This window comes from Ovis aries, chromosome X (genome assembly GCF_016772045.2).
Source record: "Ovis aries strain OAR_USU_Benz2616 breed Rambouillet chromosome X, ARS-UI_Ramb_v3.0, whole genome shotgun sequence".
Classification (NCBI taxonomy): Eukaryota; Metazoa; Chordata; class Mammalia; order Artiodactyla; family Bovidae; genus Ovis; species Ovis aries.
This window is the reverse complement of record NC_056080.1, coordinates 6,698,997-6,715,288: the sequence shown is the minus strand read 5'-3', so window position 1 is coordinate 6,715,288 and position 16,292 is coordinate 6,698,997. Positions and strand designations below refer to the sequence as shown.

General features: G+C 50.8%; 1 protein-coding gene across 20 annotated transcripts in view; it reads left to right on the top strand.

Moving 5' to 3' along the window:
- LOC101115509 (granulocyte-macrophage colony-stimulating factor receptor subunit alpha) overlaps positions 1-10,750 on the top strand; it is a 35,383-nt gene extending 24,633 nt beyond the window's left edge. For 13 of the 20 annotated variants that reach the window (XM_060408352.1, XM_060408350.1, XM_012106140.5 and 10 more), the window contains 3 exons: positions 2,076-2,172; positions 7,960-8,041; positions 9,159-10,750. In XM_060408352.1, the coding sequence (XP_060264335.1) occupies positions 2,076-2,172; positions 7,960-8,041; positions 9,159-9,254 (275 nt within the window). In that variant the 3' untranslated portion in view covers positions 9,255-10,750. Of the gene's footprint in view, positions 1-542; positions 1,880-2,075; positions 2,173-2,761; positions 2,886-7,696; positions 7,849-7,959 lie in introns of those variants that run through there. The other 7 variants (XM_042241916.2, XM_060408345.1, XM_060408346.1 and 4 more) reach the window with 7 other exon arrangements.
- The last annotated feature ends 5,542 nt before the right edge of the window (positions 10,751-16,292 follow it).

The window sequence follows — 16,292 nt, the reverse complement described above, 5'->3', positions numbered from 1 at the left end:
AACACCTAGTGAGTGAAAGTGAAAGTTACCCAGTCGTGTCCGACTCTCTGTGACCCCGTGGACTGTAGCCCACCAGGCTCCTCTGTCCATGGGATTGCCCAGGCAAGAATCCTGGAGTGCGTTGCCATACCCTCCTCCAGGGGATCTTCCCGACCCAGGGATTGAACCCGGGTCTCCTGCACTGCAGGCAGATTCTTTACTGTCTGAGCCACCAGGCAAATTTAATTTAACTATGGGCAAGAAAATTAATTTAAACTATGGGCAAGAAAAAAAAAAAAATGTTGACTTTTCCCAGAGTACAGTTCTGAACAGACTTGACTCACTTCCACATGATATATATATATTTTTTGGTTTCACCTGCCATCCGCAATATGCACTTTTGACAACTGATGTATCGCTTAAAAGAAAAGATAACTGCTTTGCTTAACAAGTCACATTTGTTCTGTGTGTACTGAGAAGTGTTGTAACAGGGAACGCGTCCATCGGGTTATAATCACTCTGATAGACTGAGAGTTTCTCGTTGTGTTTTGGACTATTCACAGATGAAAAATGTGCCCTGGTTAAGAAAAATAATTTTGGAGAAGGAAATGGCAACCCACTCCAGTATTCTTGCCTGGGAAATCCCATGGACAGAGGAACCTGGCGGGCTGCAGTCCATGGGGTCGCAAAGAGTCGGACACAGCTGAGCGACTAACACAGAGAAACGAAAATAGCTTATTGTAAAGAGCACTTACTCTAAATGACACGTGAAATGAAAGCTTAAGGATAGATGGGACGGGACTTCTCTCCTGGTCCAGCAGTCAAGATCTGCCTTCCAACGCAGGGGATGTGTGTTCGATCCCGGGTCGGGGAGCTAAGACCTCACATGCCTTCAGGGGAAAAGGCCAAAGCATAACACAGAGGCCATAAGGAATTCCCTGGCTGTCGAGAGGCTAAGAGGCTTCCCTCCCAGTGTTCAATCCCTGGTCATGGAACTCGATCCCTCGTGCCGCAGCTAAGCCCCAGCACAGTCAAATAAGGGAATAAATATTAAAAGAATTAATATTGTAATAAATTCACCAAATGGGAGTGAATGGAGTTTACAACTGTTTGCCTGGAACTGTTCATCCTCTTCAGCTACTGAGCCTTTCTTCTGTCCATTTTAAAATCAAATGGTCTTTAGGTTGCTATGTTCTAAGAGTGCTTCGGGGGTTTTGAACATGCTCTGGGGCTCATCTCTTGTTCAGTTGCTCAGTCAAGTCCGACTCTTTGCGACGCCATGGACCGCAGCACGCCAGGCCTCCCTGTCCATCACTGTCTCCTGGAGTTTGCTGAAACTCACGTCCATCGCGTTGGTGATGCCATCCCACCATCTCATCCTCTCGACCCCTTCTCCTCCCGCCTTCAATAGCATCAGGGTCTCTTCCAGTGAGTCAGCTCTTTGCATCAGGTGGCCAAAGTGTTGGAGTTTCAACTTCAGCATCAGTCTTTCCAGTGAATACTCAGGACTGATCTCCTTTAGGATGGACTGGTTGGATCTCCTTGCAGTGCAAGGGACTCCTAAGAGTCTTCTCCAGCCTCACAGTTGGAAAGCATCAATTCTTCGGCACTCTGCCTTCTTTTTGGTCCAGCTCTCACATCCGTACATGACTACTGGAAAAAACGGTAGCTTTGACTAGACGGACCTTTGTCGGCGAAGTACAGTCTACTGTCTCACAGACATTTTCTGTGAAAGCTCCGGGTTAGGGTACTCCGTAGATTTCCCTTCTTGTGAGGCTTGTCTGGTGGCTCAGACGGTAAAGAATCCGCCTGCAATTCAGGAGATACAGGTTTGGTCCCTGCTTGGGGAAGATCCTCTGAAGGAGGACATGGCAGCCCATTCCAGTATTCTTGCCTGGAGAATCCCATGGACAGAGGAGCCTGGCGGGCTGCAGTCCACGGGGCCGCAAAGGGTAAGACGTGGCAGAGAGACTAATGCTTTCAGTTTCCCTGGCCGAATTTCCTCGTCCGCGAGCCCGTGAGCTGGCTGAGTGAGGGCAGCGGCTCCCCCTCGCCTTCGGGGTCCCTGGCATGTCCCCCCGCTCTGTCTTCCCCAGGCTCCGAAGAACCAGAGTCCAGCCTGGTGTACATCTACGTTATGGTGGTTCTGGGGACCCTCGTCTGTGGCCTGACCCTCGGCTGCCTTTTCAAAAGGTAACCCCGGGGAGTCCCGGGTTGGCTAACCCCCGTGTCTAAAGTCACCCTGCCCCTATCGGCTTACAGAGATGAGAAGGCAGCCTGCAAACGCCCCCAGGCGGTCCAAGCCGCCGTGTAGGTTTTCCATGAGAAAACTTGTCTGGGGAAAACAGTGTTGACTTAAAAAAAAATTGTACAATGTGAATGTTGCGAGTTTATGTTTTCTTGGGGGCAAAATTAGGACCATGGGCTTCCCTGGGGGCTCAATGGTGAAGAATCCGTCTGCAGTGCAGGAGACCTGGGTTTGATCCCTGGGCTGGGAAGATCCCCTGGAGGAGAGCATGGCAACCCACTCCAGGATTCTCGCCTGGAGCATCCCATGGACAGAGGAGCCTGGAGGGCTACAGTCCACGGGGTCGCAGATGGTCAGACACGACTGAGCGGCTGAATGAACAAAGGCCTGAATGAAGGGTTGCAGCCCGGGACACAGCGCCTCGGATAGCTCTGAGGAGCTGCTGCAAAGAGGCAGGGGAGGCAGGTTGGCGTATATGTGATTTTGCTGAAGCGGGAGTTCACGCAATCAAGCATATATATTTTTTCTTTGCAGAATATCTCTGCTAGTCATGGGGAGCAGACATCACCGTGAAGCGTTTCATTGCTTGTCTAGCTGTGAGAAGAGTTGGGCTCATAAAATGGGTTCCTGAGAATATCTAACTATTTGAAGACCTGTCCTGCCAGTTTTGTTTTGGTTTTTTTTCCTCCAGAGCACGAGTGGCTCATGTCTGCTCTCCACCCTGAACTTCTTTCAGGAGGTGATTGAACCTCAGCAGCTGCAGAAGCAGCTGGTTTAATCCTTGTAGAGATAGATGAAGTTTTGAAAGAGTGAGTCGCTCAGTCGTGCCCGACTCTTTGCAACCCCGTGGACTGTAGTCCGCCAGGCTCCTCCGTCCGTGGGATTCTCCAGGCGGGAATCCTGGAGTGGGTTGCCATGCCCTCTTCCAGGGGATCTTCCCGAACCAAGGGTCAAACCCAGCTGTCCTGCACTGCAGGCGGATTCTTGAGCGTGTGAGTCAGCTGGAAAGCCCCCTTACAGCTCAGCTGTGCTCCAGGGCCCAGCTTCCGTGTTTTTCGGAGCATCTGGAATTCTTGGAATGTTCCTCCTTGACAGACTTCTCTTTTCCCATAGCGTGTTACTCAGCCCCAGCTCCCAGGCCACTACAGGCCGCGTCCCCCCGCCACAGGGACCCCGCTAGCCTTTTTCCTGTCATATGAGCTCAGCAATCACGAAGGCTCTCTCAGACGCCCCGGAAGGAAGCCTGGCGTGTGCAGAATAAAGCTTGCGAGCTCTGCAGAGCCACGGGGAGATTTGGCTCATGGGGAGACCCTCCTGCAGGGCGTGTGGGTCCCGTGGGCGTTGACCTGAGGCATCTTTGTCACCAGGCTCCCCCGCCCCCACCATTGTTGGGTATCCTGTGTCTCCCCAGAGACAAGGGGAGACCCTGAGTGCCTGCTGCAATAAGCTGCAAGGCATCGCGGTGTTTGGAACATGAGGAAGACCGTGGGCAGCCCGACCACGGATGGTAGAGGCAGGAGCACGGGTCATGTTTTAACACCAAAGACTGATTTTAATCAAAAGCTGTGTGACTTCCTGTGGCTGCCGGAACCAGTGAGCACAGCTGGGGGCTTAAAACCACAGACATCCATCCTGCCCCAGTCCCAGGGACAAGACCTCTGAGGTCAGGGTGTCCCAGGGCTGAGCTCCCTGCAGAGGCTCCCGGGGAGAGTCCTCCCTGCCTCTTCCAGCTTCCGGGGGCTCCGGGCGTCCATCCCTGGGCTGGTGGCCGCCTCCCTCCCGTCTCCGCCTCCGTCTCCACGTGGCTTCTCCGCTGCATCCGTGTCTCTCCTCTTCGCTGTCTTATAAGGACCCTGTCCCTGGGTTTAGGGCCACCCCCATCCAGGAGGACCTCATCTCAGACCCTTCACTCTGTCACAGCTGCGGAGACCCCATTTCATAACAAGCTCCCTGTCCCAGGCTTCAGGACTCGAGTGGATCTTTGGGGCCACCGTTCAGCTCAGCACAGCATCTTACGAGGTCACACAGTTGGCTCCTTGTCGTGAGAGCGAAAATAAGTGCCCGTGTGTTTGTTCAGCACCACTGAGACGCTGGGGCACCATGGAATAGCCCTAAAAATGCGTGCCATCCACAGCAAGCTGGTCAGTCTGGAATCATGGTCTTCAAGGCTGGGTATGTCTCCCAGCCTTTTAAAACCAGAGAGCGTGGATTCCTCCAAGCTGCTCAAGACTGGGCACATACCACCACTGCCGTCTCTGCACCCAAGACAGTGAATGTTCAGTTCAGTTCAGTTGCTCAGTCATGTCCGACTCGTTGCGACCCCATGGACTGCAGCATGCCAGGCCTCCCTGTCCTTCACCAGCTCCTGGAGTTTGCTCAAACTCCTGTCTATCGAGTCGGTGATGCCACCCAACCATCTCATCCTCTGTCGTCCAGTACTCTGGTTTCTCTTCAAAGACAGTGAATGAAGGTTCTGGAAATATCTTCCTAGGCATTTCTTAAGTACATCCGCAAAGGGTATATTATATTCTCTGGAGTGTATGATTGGAGGCCATCCTTCTGTGATTTTTTTTTTTTAAGATTTTTTTTTTTGGTGGATCATTATTATTTTTTTTAACGTCTCTCCTTTTCTTTTATTTTTGGAGTTTGAAGTTTTTATGTTGTAAATTGAAGAAAGTAGGGAAAACCACTAGACCGTTCAGGTATGACCTAAATCAAATCCCTTATGATTATACAGTGGAAGTGAGAAATAGATTTAAGGGCCTAGATCTGATAGAGTGCCTGATGAACTATGGACGGAGGACATTGTTCAGGAGACAGGGATCAAGACCATCCCCATGATAAAGAAATGCAAAAAAGGCAAAATGGCTGTCTGGGGAGGCCTTACAAATAGCTGTGAGAAGAAGAGAAGCAAAAAGCAAAGGAGAAAAGGAAAGATACAAGCATCTGAATGCAGAGTTCCAAAGAATAGCAAGGAGAGATAAGAAAGCCTTCCTCAGCAATCAATGCAAAGAAATAGAGGAAAACAACAGAATGGGAAAGACTAGAGATCTCTTCAAGAAAATTAGAGACACCAAGGGAATATTTCATGCAAAGATGGGCTCAATAAAGGACAGAAATGGTATGGACCTAACAGAATCAGAAGATGCTAAGAAGAGATGGTAAGAATACACAGAAGAACTGTACAAAAAAGATCTTCATGACCAAGATACTCACGATGGTGTGATCACTCACCTAGAGCCAGACATCCTGTAATGTGAAGTCAAGTGGGCCTTAGAAAGCATCACTATGAACAAAGCTAGTGGAGATGATGGAATTCCAGTTGAGCTGTTTCAAATCCTGAAAGATGATGCTGTGAAAGTGCTGTATTCAATGTGCCAGCAAATTTGGAAAACTCAGCAGTGGCCACAGGACTGGAAAAGGTCAGTTTTCATTCCAATCCCAAAGAAAGGCAATACCAAAGAATGCTCAAACTACTGCACAATTGCACTCATCTCACATGCTAGTAAAGTAATGGTCAAAATTCTCCAAGCCAGGCTTCAGCAATACGTGAACCGTGAACTTCCAGATGTTCAAGCTCGTTTTAGAAAAAGCAAAGGAACCAGAGATTAAATTGCCAATATCCGCTGGATCATCGAAAAAGCAAGAGAGTTCCAGAAAAACATCTATTTCTGTCTTATTGACTATGCCAAAGTCTTTGTGTGGATCACAATAAACTGTGGAAAATTCTGAAAGAGATGGGAATACAGACCACCTGACCTGCCTCTTGAGCAACCTATATGCAGGTCAGGAAGCAACAGTTAGAACTGGACATGGAACAACAGACTGGTTCGAAATAGGGAAAGGAGTATGTCAAGGCTGTATATTGTCACCCTGCTTATTTAACTTCTATGCAGAGTACATCATGAGAAATGCTGGGCTGGAAGAAGCACAAGCTGGAATCAAGATTGCCAGGAGAAATATCAATAACCTCAGATATGCAGATGACACCACCCTTATGGCAGAAAGTGAAGAGGAGCTAAAAGCCTCTTGATGAAAGTGAAAGAGGAGAGCGAAAAAGTTGGCTTAAAGCTCAACATTCAGAAAACGAAGATCATGGCATCCAGTCTCATCACTTCGTGGGAAATAGATTGGGAAACCGTGGAAACAGTGTCAGACTTTATTTTTGGGGCTCCAGAATCACTGCAGATGGTGACTGCAGCCATGAAGTTAAAGGACGCTTACTCCTTGAAAGGAAAGTTATGACCAACCTAGATAGCATATTCAAAAGCAGAGACATGAGTTTGCCAACAAAGGTCCGTCTAGTCCTGGCTATGGTTTTTCCAGTGGTCATGTATGGATATGAGAGTTGGACTATAAAGAAAGCTAAACACCGAAGAATTGATGCTTTTCTACTGTGGTGTTGGAGAAGACTCTTGAGAGTCCCTTGGACTGCAAGGAGATTCAACCAGTCCATCCTAAAGGAGATTAGTCCTGGGTGTTCTTTGGAAGGACTGATGGTAAAGCTGAAACTCCAGTACTTTGGCCACCTCATGCGAAGAGTTGACTCATTGGAAAAGACTCTGATGCTGGGAGGGATTGGGGGCAGGAGGAGAAGGGGACAACAGAGGATGAGATGGCTGGATGGCATCACCGACTCGATGGACATGAGTGTGGGTGAACTCCGGGAGTTGGTGATGGACAGGGAGGCCTGGAGCGCTGCGATTCATGGAGTCCTGAAGAGTCGGACGTGACTGAGGGACTGAACTGAACTGAGCTGATAGCATAGTAAAAAAAACTGATAGCCAGTAAACAATGTTGCGATGGTTTCGGGTGGGCAGCAAAGGGATTCAGCCACACATACACATGTATCCACTCTCCCCAAACTCCCCCACATCCAGGCTGCCACGTGACATTGAGCAGAGTTCCCTGTGCTATCCAGCAGGTTCTTGTTGGTTCTCCATGTTAAATACAGCAGTGTGTCCATGTCCACCCCTAATTCCCTGACTATCCCTTCCCCCATCCTTCCCCCTGGGAACCATAAGGTTATTACAGAGTATTGAGCAGAGTTCCCTGTGCTGGACAGCAGCTCCTTGCTGGTTCTCCATGTTAAATCCAGCAGTGTGTCCATGTCCGTCCCAAGCTCCCTGACTATCCTTCTTCCCATCTCCCTACTCCCTCGTAATGATAAGTTGGTTTTCTAAGTCTGTGAGTCTCTTTCTGTTTTGTAGGTAAGTTGGCATCATTTCCTTTTAGACTCCACATGTAAGGGAAGCCACACGATATTTCTCCTTCTCTGTCTGACTGACTTCACTCAGTATGACAGTCTCTGGGTCCATCCATGTTGCTGCAAACGGCATTGTTTCATTCTTTTTAACAGTTGCGTAATAGTCCATCGTGTATATATACCATGATGTACATCATTTTTAAAGTGTTTACTGAATTGGTTACAATCGTGCTTCCGTTTTATGGTGTTTTTTTGTCTGCAAGGTATGTGGGATCGTAGCTTCCTGACCAGGGATCACACTGGCACCCCAGGGCCCGAACTCACACCCCCTGCCTTGGAAGGTGACATCTTAACTCCCGGACCTCCAGGGGAAGTCTCCCCTACTATGATTCTTAAAGGGAACTGTTCTGAAGACGTGAGTCCAGAGGGCGTGTTTGTACTTAACATAGAGTGCCTCTGCTCTGGGAGCCAGGACAAAAGTGTGGGCCTGTCCATCTTCTCTTCATCTCGTCTCTTATCTCCCCAGGTTCCTCAAGACCCACAGGTTATTCCCTCCGGTTCCACAGATCAAAGATAAATTGAATGATAACCAACAAGTCGACCACGAGGTATGTCCGGGATGAGTGAGGGGGCAGCCACGATGGACAGGTGGGGAACGGTGAGCCCAGAAGCTCGTCTGTGCCCAGCCAAAGCTGAGGTCCACAGGAGGAGGCTGGAATCATGTGTCCTGCTCGCTGGCTTTCTCCGGGGCAGGGTGGGGGTGGGTGGGGGTTTCGTCTGCAAGCTGTGTCCGGGGAAATTAGCCTGGTTGTGGAGAAGGAGGAGGAGAGAAGGGGAAGATGGGGATGGCAGAGACAGAGACAGACCTAACGAGGTCCAGGCAGATCTCTAGCACACAGAGGGGACGAAAAACAATAAGGAACAGGAGACGAGAGACAGACTGAACGGGGCGCAGCCAGATCTCCAGGGGGCAGCACACAGGATGAAAAAGGACACAGGACAAGACAAACACCGCCCCCACCCCCCAATATGTAGCGCTTCCCTGGTGGCTCAGATAGTAAAGAACCCGCCTGCAATGTGGGAGACACTGGTTCGGTCCCTGGTTTGGGAAGATCCCCTGGAGAAGGGGAATGGCAACCCACTCCAGTATTCTTGGGCTTCTCTTGTGGCTGAGATGGTTAAAAAAAAAGAAAAAAAAATCCACATGCAATGAGGGAGACCTGGGTTTGATTCCCTGGGTTGGGAAGATCCCCTAGAGGATGGAATGGCAACCCACTTTAGTATTCTTGCCTGGAGAATCCTCATGGGTAGAGGAGATCCTGGTGGGTTATATATACTCCATGGGGTCGCCAAGAGTTGGACACAGCTGAGCGACTAACACTTTCACTTTCAAATGTGGGAAACCCTCCCCTGCACTTGGGTTCACCCGTCAAGCCCATCTTCCCGAGGCAGGGACTGCGTCAGCCTCCTCCACATTCTGCCGTCACGCCCTGGTGGGTTCCTGGGGAGGTCTAGGGTCCCGCGACACTCTCCTTCCGAGCTCTGAGCTCCGTGCGGTCCCAGCAAGTGTGGTATGTGAGTCTCAGACGTCCCTCCCCCAGCTCATCTGCCACCGATGAGCTCCCACTCGGAGACCGGGCTCCCGTTTCTGTCTAAACCCTCTACCTCCGTGGGGCTTCCGGGGGCTTCTGGGGAGCTGACATCCCTGCCTTTCTCCCCCATCAGATGCTATGGGAGAAGTTTACACACGAAGCGGGAAAAGGTGACAAGGAAGAGGTCTTAACCGTGGAGACAGTCTCAGAAGCCCCAGCGAAACTGTGAATTCCAGGCATCTCCATACCCGGGACTTTCTAGAAGCTGTTTACTTTTTTAAAAATATTTTTTAAACATTTCTTAAGTATTTTATTTACTGTTTTCGATTGAAGCTTTTTTAAATTGTTGTGTTTTTATAGCATTCTATCTTTTTGTTCTTTTAACGAGGCTTCCCAGGGAGTCAGTGGTCAAGTACTCGCCTGTGAATTGAAGAAACTCAGGTTCGATTCCTGGGTCGGAAAGAATCCCTGGAGAAGGAAATGGCAACTCACTCCAGTATTCTTGCCTGGAGAATCCCATGGACAGAGGAGCCTGGGATCCTCTATGGGGTCATGAAGAACTGAACATGAATGACCAACTAATCAACAACTGTTTTTTTTACTCTAAAAGATAATGTCCTGTTTCTCAAAGGTGCTTTTGTAGCTGGAGGGATGTCTGAATGCCTTTCAAATCTGAACAACTTAATGCACCTCTCAGCGCCTCCTGGAACCCCATCCCCTCATCACACGCAGGTGTCCAGACTGCCAGTGGCCGCTGGGGCTGGAACGCCGTCTCCCCTGCCTCTGCTTTTACTGGCGGACAGAATACATCCTCCTGTCTTGGTTTTTCTTTTTTTTCCTGTATCAGCTGCAGTTTAGAAAGAAATGAGTTTCCAGAGGCTACTGTAAGAGGACCTCCCTGACGGACTTGGCGTGCCAGGAATCTATCCGTTAACAGCTCGTACGGTCTCCTGTGTAATTCTTTTAACAGTCTCTGTGATGACCTGACCCCCAGGCGGGTGGTCCACGACCCAGTCTCCGTCTCGGGATCCTGGCATTCATCACCGCTGTTAACTTCCTTGTGTCAGAAGGCAACCCGTTTGTGGATTCCAGGATTTAGGATATCACTGGGGATGTTATTCCGTCCACCACACGGGGAGGGGACGCAGACGTCCTTGGGGGCATTTTTCTGTCCACCGCATGGTGTCCCAAAGAGGGGAGATTCGCTGAGCCGGGAGCCGTCCCCAGACCTGCAGATTCAAACGTCACCCTCTGGGCGTGGAGGCCCCTTTCCCCCGACCCTCCTTCCCCCTCATAACATGTCCTGTGCATTCCTCCTGTTCCCCTGGAATCCTCCACCAAAACCAGCTGAGTCGTACACTTTTTGCACAAACCGGCAAAGCCTTTTTTGTTTTTGTTTTTAAAACTCCGGTCTTTTCGCGAGCTTTGTGAGCCATTTTAGCCAATTACCCAGCCCCACGGTGCGGGTCTTGGGAAGCCTGACTTACAAGCTGGTCAGTCGGAAGTCTGGGCTGCCTGGGACCCCCCGCCCTTCCCCAGGAGGGGTCTGAAGAGACTGGGATCAGAAGCTTTGGGGAGCCGGTTTTTCATGCTGGAAAATGACCTGGAAGCTGACACACAGCCAGGTGAAAACGCATCGGGGCTAGAAATCGTCTGGACGCCACAGCTGTGTCGTTTTAACACGTGGATATTACGGAACTCAGGAAACATGAGCTATTTGCTGTTTCTGTTTGTACACACATTGCTTTTATTTCATTTTTTTAGACTCCAAAAGGATGGTTGCCAATGGGGAAAGGCAGGTAGGGTTCATGGGCGGGGGAGCAGGGTAATTTAGATGTTTGGGGTTAAAAGTGTGAACTGTAAATTGATCAATGGATATAAAGTGTTAGACGTAAAATAGATAAGCAGCAGAGATTTATGGTATACCTCAGGGAATCAGGTAATCCTATTCAATATGATGTCAGACACTATAATGAAAAGCGGTCTGAGAAAAATGTATGTCTCCGTAAGGGAATCAGTTTGCTGTACCCCTGAAACTAACACACTGTTGTAAGTCAGCCACGTGTTCAGTCATGTCCGAGTCTCTGCGACCCCATGGGCCATAGCCCCCCCCCAGGCTCCTCTGTCCATGGGACCCTCCAGGCAAGAACACTGGAGTGGGCTGCCGTGCCCTCCACCAGGGGATCTTCCCAAGCATCACACCTCTGTCTCCTGCATTGGCGGGCGGATTCTTTACCACTGAGCTACCAGGGAAACTATACTTTAAAATTAAGAAAAAAATTTAAAGTCAAGTCACTCTATACTTTAAAATTTTTTTTAAAAATGTAAAGTCACTCTAGAGGCGTCCCAGGTGACCCCCCAGCAAAGAATATGCCTTCGAGTGCGGTAGACATGGGTTCAATCCCTGGGTGGGGAAGACCCCCTGGAGGAGGAAAGGGCAGCCCACTCCAGTCTTCTTGACTGGAGAATCCCATGGACAGAGGAGCCTGGGGGGCTACAGTGCATGGGGTCTCAGAGAGTTGGACACGACGGAGCGGCTGGACAACAGCAAGAAGGTTATTGTAGTGAGAAAAAGGAAACAGTTCTTCAACCAGGCGCCCCTGGCACGGAGGATCTGATACCCCCAGCTCCCCTCCCCATCCTGTTCCCCCCAGATGGGTCCCCTCCTGGCCCCTGCTTGGCACTGAGGCTGCTGGCCCAGCTGTTCTGTCTCTGCTGCCCGGGAGGCAGCTGTGTACCCTCCTGGGTTTGCACCACGATGCCCCTGCAGGAACCAGCGTCCGTGGAGTCGAGAGTAACGGGAACTGGTGTCTGCAGTGGTGCCTGGGAGGATGAGGAAGCTGGCGCAGCTGGGCTGGTGGGGTTGGTCCGGGCGACCCCAGCCGCCTCCTGGGTCCTCCCCGTGCAGGAAGGCACAGGGCAAGCACGTGCTTCCTGGGGCCCTTCTCGGGGCCACTCTGCAGCCGGCTGAGTCGCATCCTGAAATAGACAGCTGATGTGCTCATTTAGGACTGGGTTACCGGGCATGGATACATGGAGCAGGGTCCATTTCAGCATCATGGGATCCCCAGGGTGGAGGGTGGGCGCTGGGAGGTGTGTGTGTGTGTGTGTGTGTGTGTGTGTGTGTGTGTGTGTGAATCACTCAGTCGTGTAAGATTCTCTGTGAACCCATGGTCTGTGGCCCAACGGGGTCCTCTGTCCATGGGGTTCTCCAGGCAGGAATGCTGTAGTGGGTTGCCGTTTCAGTATTCTTGTCTGGGAAATCTCACGGACGGAGGAGCCCGGTGGGCTATTACAGTCCAGGAGAGGGAGGGAGGCAGAGAATAGTTCCCACCCCGAGGGAGCCAGCTCCCAGGGAAGAAGCAGAGAACATGTCACGTGGAGAAGGAGGAAGTGGACGGCGTGTGAGTGACGTTGGTCTTTGAATCTGAAATTCCCTCCAGCTTACAGCTTCTTCCTTGTTATTCAGTCGCTGAGTCGTGTTTGACTCTGTGCGACCCCATGGACCGCAGCACGCCAGGCCTCCCTGTCCATCACCAGCTCCCGCGGTTCACTCAAACTCATGTCCATCGAGTCGGTGATGCCATCCAGCCATCGCATCCTCTGTCGTCCCCTTCTCCTCCTGCCCTCAATCTTTCCCAGCATCAGGGTCTTTTCCAGTAAGTTGGCTGTTCCCATCAGGTGGCCAAAGTGCTGGAGTTTTCAGGTTCAGCATCAGTCCTTCCAGTGAATATTCAGGACTGACCTCCGGCCTGCAGAGCACTGAAGGTGCAGCCACACCCTTGCTGGCGGGTCAGCTCCGCTCAAAGCAAACGGGAAACAGTAGCAGTCAGAGTTCCCCAGAGAAATAAGACGAACAGGGTGGAGATTTGGGATAGATGGGTGGATAGATGGGACAGACAGACAGATCGGCAGGGAGACAGGTGGAGAGAGATGGTAGAGAGACAGAGATGGTAGATATAACAGATAGGTAGGTAGAGATGGTAGGTAAGTAGGTAGACACATAGGCAAACAGAGATGATAGGTTCATAGAAAGTGAAAATGAAGTCGCTCAGGCGTGTCCAACTCTGCGACCCCAGGGACTGTAGCCCATCAGGCTCCTCCATCCATGGGATTTTCCAGGCAAGAGTGCTGGAGTGGATTGCCATTTCCTTAGATGATAAATAGGGAGACAGACAGGTAGGTAGAGACGGTAGACAGATAGGCAAATAGGTAGTAGGGACGATAGATAAATAGGCAGATAGAGAGGACAGGTGTAAACGTAGATATGGCTGATAGATGCAGACGGTAGGTGGAGAGATAGACAAGCAGGTACAGGCAGATGATCGGTAGGCAGGCGCAGATGATAGATGGACCAACGGGTAGAGAGATAGATGGACAGGCAGACAGAGGCGATACAGGTAAGTAGACAGTAGGTAAGTAGGTAGATGGCAGATATAGATAGGAAGCTAGATATGGGTAATAGGTAGACAGAGACGCTGGATATGTAGATGGAGATGGTAGGGAAATAGGGAGACGGGTAAATAGAGAGGATAGGGAGATGGGTGCGTACAGATAATAGGCTGGTACGTAGACCAGTACAGTATGTAGGCAGACAGACAGACAGGTGGATGGAGATGATGGGTGAATGGAAAAATAGGTGAACAGGCAGGTGGGCACAGATGAAAGTGAAGTCGCTCAGGCGTGTCTGAGTCTTTGCAGCCCCGTGGACTGTAGCCCATCAGGCTCCTCTGTCCATGGGATCCTCCAGGCAAGAGTACTGGAGTAAGTTGCCATTTCCTTCTCCAGGGGATCTTTCCCCAACGCAGGGATGGAACCTGGGTCTCCCGCATTGCAGGCAGATGCTTTAACCTCTGAGCCACCAGGGAGGCCAGGCAGAGATGCTAGGTAGACAGACAGGCAGATCGATGGGTGGGCAGAGATGATGGCTAGGTCGATAGAGATGATAAATCGGTGGATCAGTAGATAGGTAGGCAGAGATGACAGACAGACACATAGGTGGACGGATGGCGGGTAGATAGAGATGATAGGTAAGTAGAGAGTAGGTAAATAGTAGATGATACATAGATTCACAGCTAGAGATGTATATAGGCAGACACAGATAAACTGATAGGTACATATATAATTCATAGATGAAAGAGATGAGATGTCGGAGAAGGAAATGGCTGCCCACTCCAGTGTTCTTGCCTGGAGAATCCCAGGGGCGGGGGAGCCTGGTGGGCTGTCGTCTATGGGGTCGCACAGAGTCGGACGCGACTGAAGTGACTTAGCAGCAGCAGCAGCAGCAGAGATGAGATGTAAGCTGTGGATATAGAGGTTTATGTGTGTGAGTGTGTGGATATATGTATGGATATGTATAGATGTATATAGGGAGAGACAGAATCTTATACAGCTGGCCCTCCTCACCTACAAGTGCAGAACCCAGGGCCAACTGTATACATATGAAGATAGATATACAGATATCTCCCTATATTTAGAAAGACATACAGCTACACGTATCTACTTGGAGAAAGGTAGACATGTATGGTGATAGATATGCATAAGCAAGGAGAGACGTTTATTTCAAGGAATTGGCTCGTGCGACTGTGGGGCTGCTGAGTGTGAAGTCCGCAGGTCAGGGGCCGGGCTGGACACCCAGGCAGGAGTTGACACTGCGGTTCTGGAGACAGAATTTCGTCTTCTCTGAGAAACCTCCGTGTCTGCTTTTCAGACTTTAGCTGGAATTCTCTGGCGGCCCCGGGGTTATAACTCACTGCTTCCCATGCAAGGGGCGAAGGTTTGATCCCCGGTCGGGGAACTAAGATCCCACATGCTGTGCAGTGCGGCCAAATTAAAAAAAAAAAAAAAAAAAAGGTCTCTTCACCTGATTAGACGAGGCCCACCACCACATGGAGTTTCTTCTCTTTGCTTCAAGTCCCCCCCCACCATAAAAGACCTTCGCCTGATTAGATGAGGCCCACCACCACATGGAGCTTCTTCTCTTTACTTCAAGCCCCCCCCCATAAAAGACCTTCGCCTGATTAGACGAGGCCCACCGCCACATGGAGCGTCTTCTCTTTGCTTCAAGCCCCCCCATAAAAGACCTTCTCCTGATTAGACAAGGCCCACCACCACATGGAGCGTCTTCTCTTTGCTTCAAGCCCCCCCTGCCATAAAAGACCTTCGCCTGATTAGATGAGGCCCACCACCACATGGAGCTTCTTCTCTTTGCTTCAAGCACCCCCCTATAAAAGACCTTCGCCTGATTAGATGAGGCCCACCACTGCATGGACCGTTTTTTTTTTTTTTTTTTTTGCTTCAAATCCCCCTCCCCACACATTTAAAAAAAAAAAAACACTTCACCTGATTAGACAAGGCTCACCACCACTGGAGCCTGTTCTCTTTGCTTCAAGCCAGCTGGTTGTGAACTTGAGTCACACCTACAAAGCCTGTTCCCAGCCACCCCCTGGGGGAAGCATGTGAATGAATGGGGCTCTCACCTGGACAGATGGGCATGAACTAACCACCCCGGGAATATGTACAGCACATCCCAACCGACAGCAGTGTCTCACTATCAGCGTATCCACGGTAACAGATGTACAGGCTGCCCGCTGCAGGATGTTCATTAGGGAGCTCACGGGAAAATAGGGGAGGGCGGAGGAGAGGTCCACGGGCGCTCTGTGCCTCCTGCGAGGTGTCTCTGAAAAGCCAAAAATGTGAAAAAATAAAATAAAGTCCATTGGTAATAATCCCGCTGGCAATGCAGGAGACACAGGAGAGGAGAGGGAAGATCTCCCGGAGGAGCGCCTGGCAACCCACCCCAGCGTGCTTCCCTGGGGAATCCCGGGGACAGAGGAGCCTCGCGGGCTGCAGTCCACGGCGCGGCGGAGCGTCAGGCGCGGCGGAGCGAATGAGCGCACGGCGATCGTAGGAAATTATTCTCGAAGCCAGGAGGGAGAAGATAAACAGCCGATATCCACCGAGCGTTCTCAGGGTCTTCTGCAGCGAAACCCGCAGAGTTCTGCAGCAGAGTCGGTCCCGGCCGACTCTGTCTTTTAAGGTGAGGAAACCCAGCAGTTAAGACAGAAACGTGAGACTTGAAATGCCATTTTGGGGCGGGACCGCAGAACAAACCGAGTCGCTGCCGACTTTGCACAGTTTCCGGCTGTGTCTCTCTGTGTCTCTCTCTCTCTCTCTCAGACGAGCTCCCAGCGGCAGCAGCTGACTGGTTGGGTCCCCGGGAGCCCCGTCTCTCTGTCTCTGTCTGAGGCACGAGGGGGACGGCCTC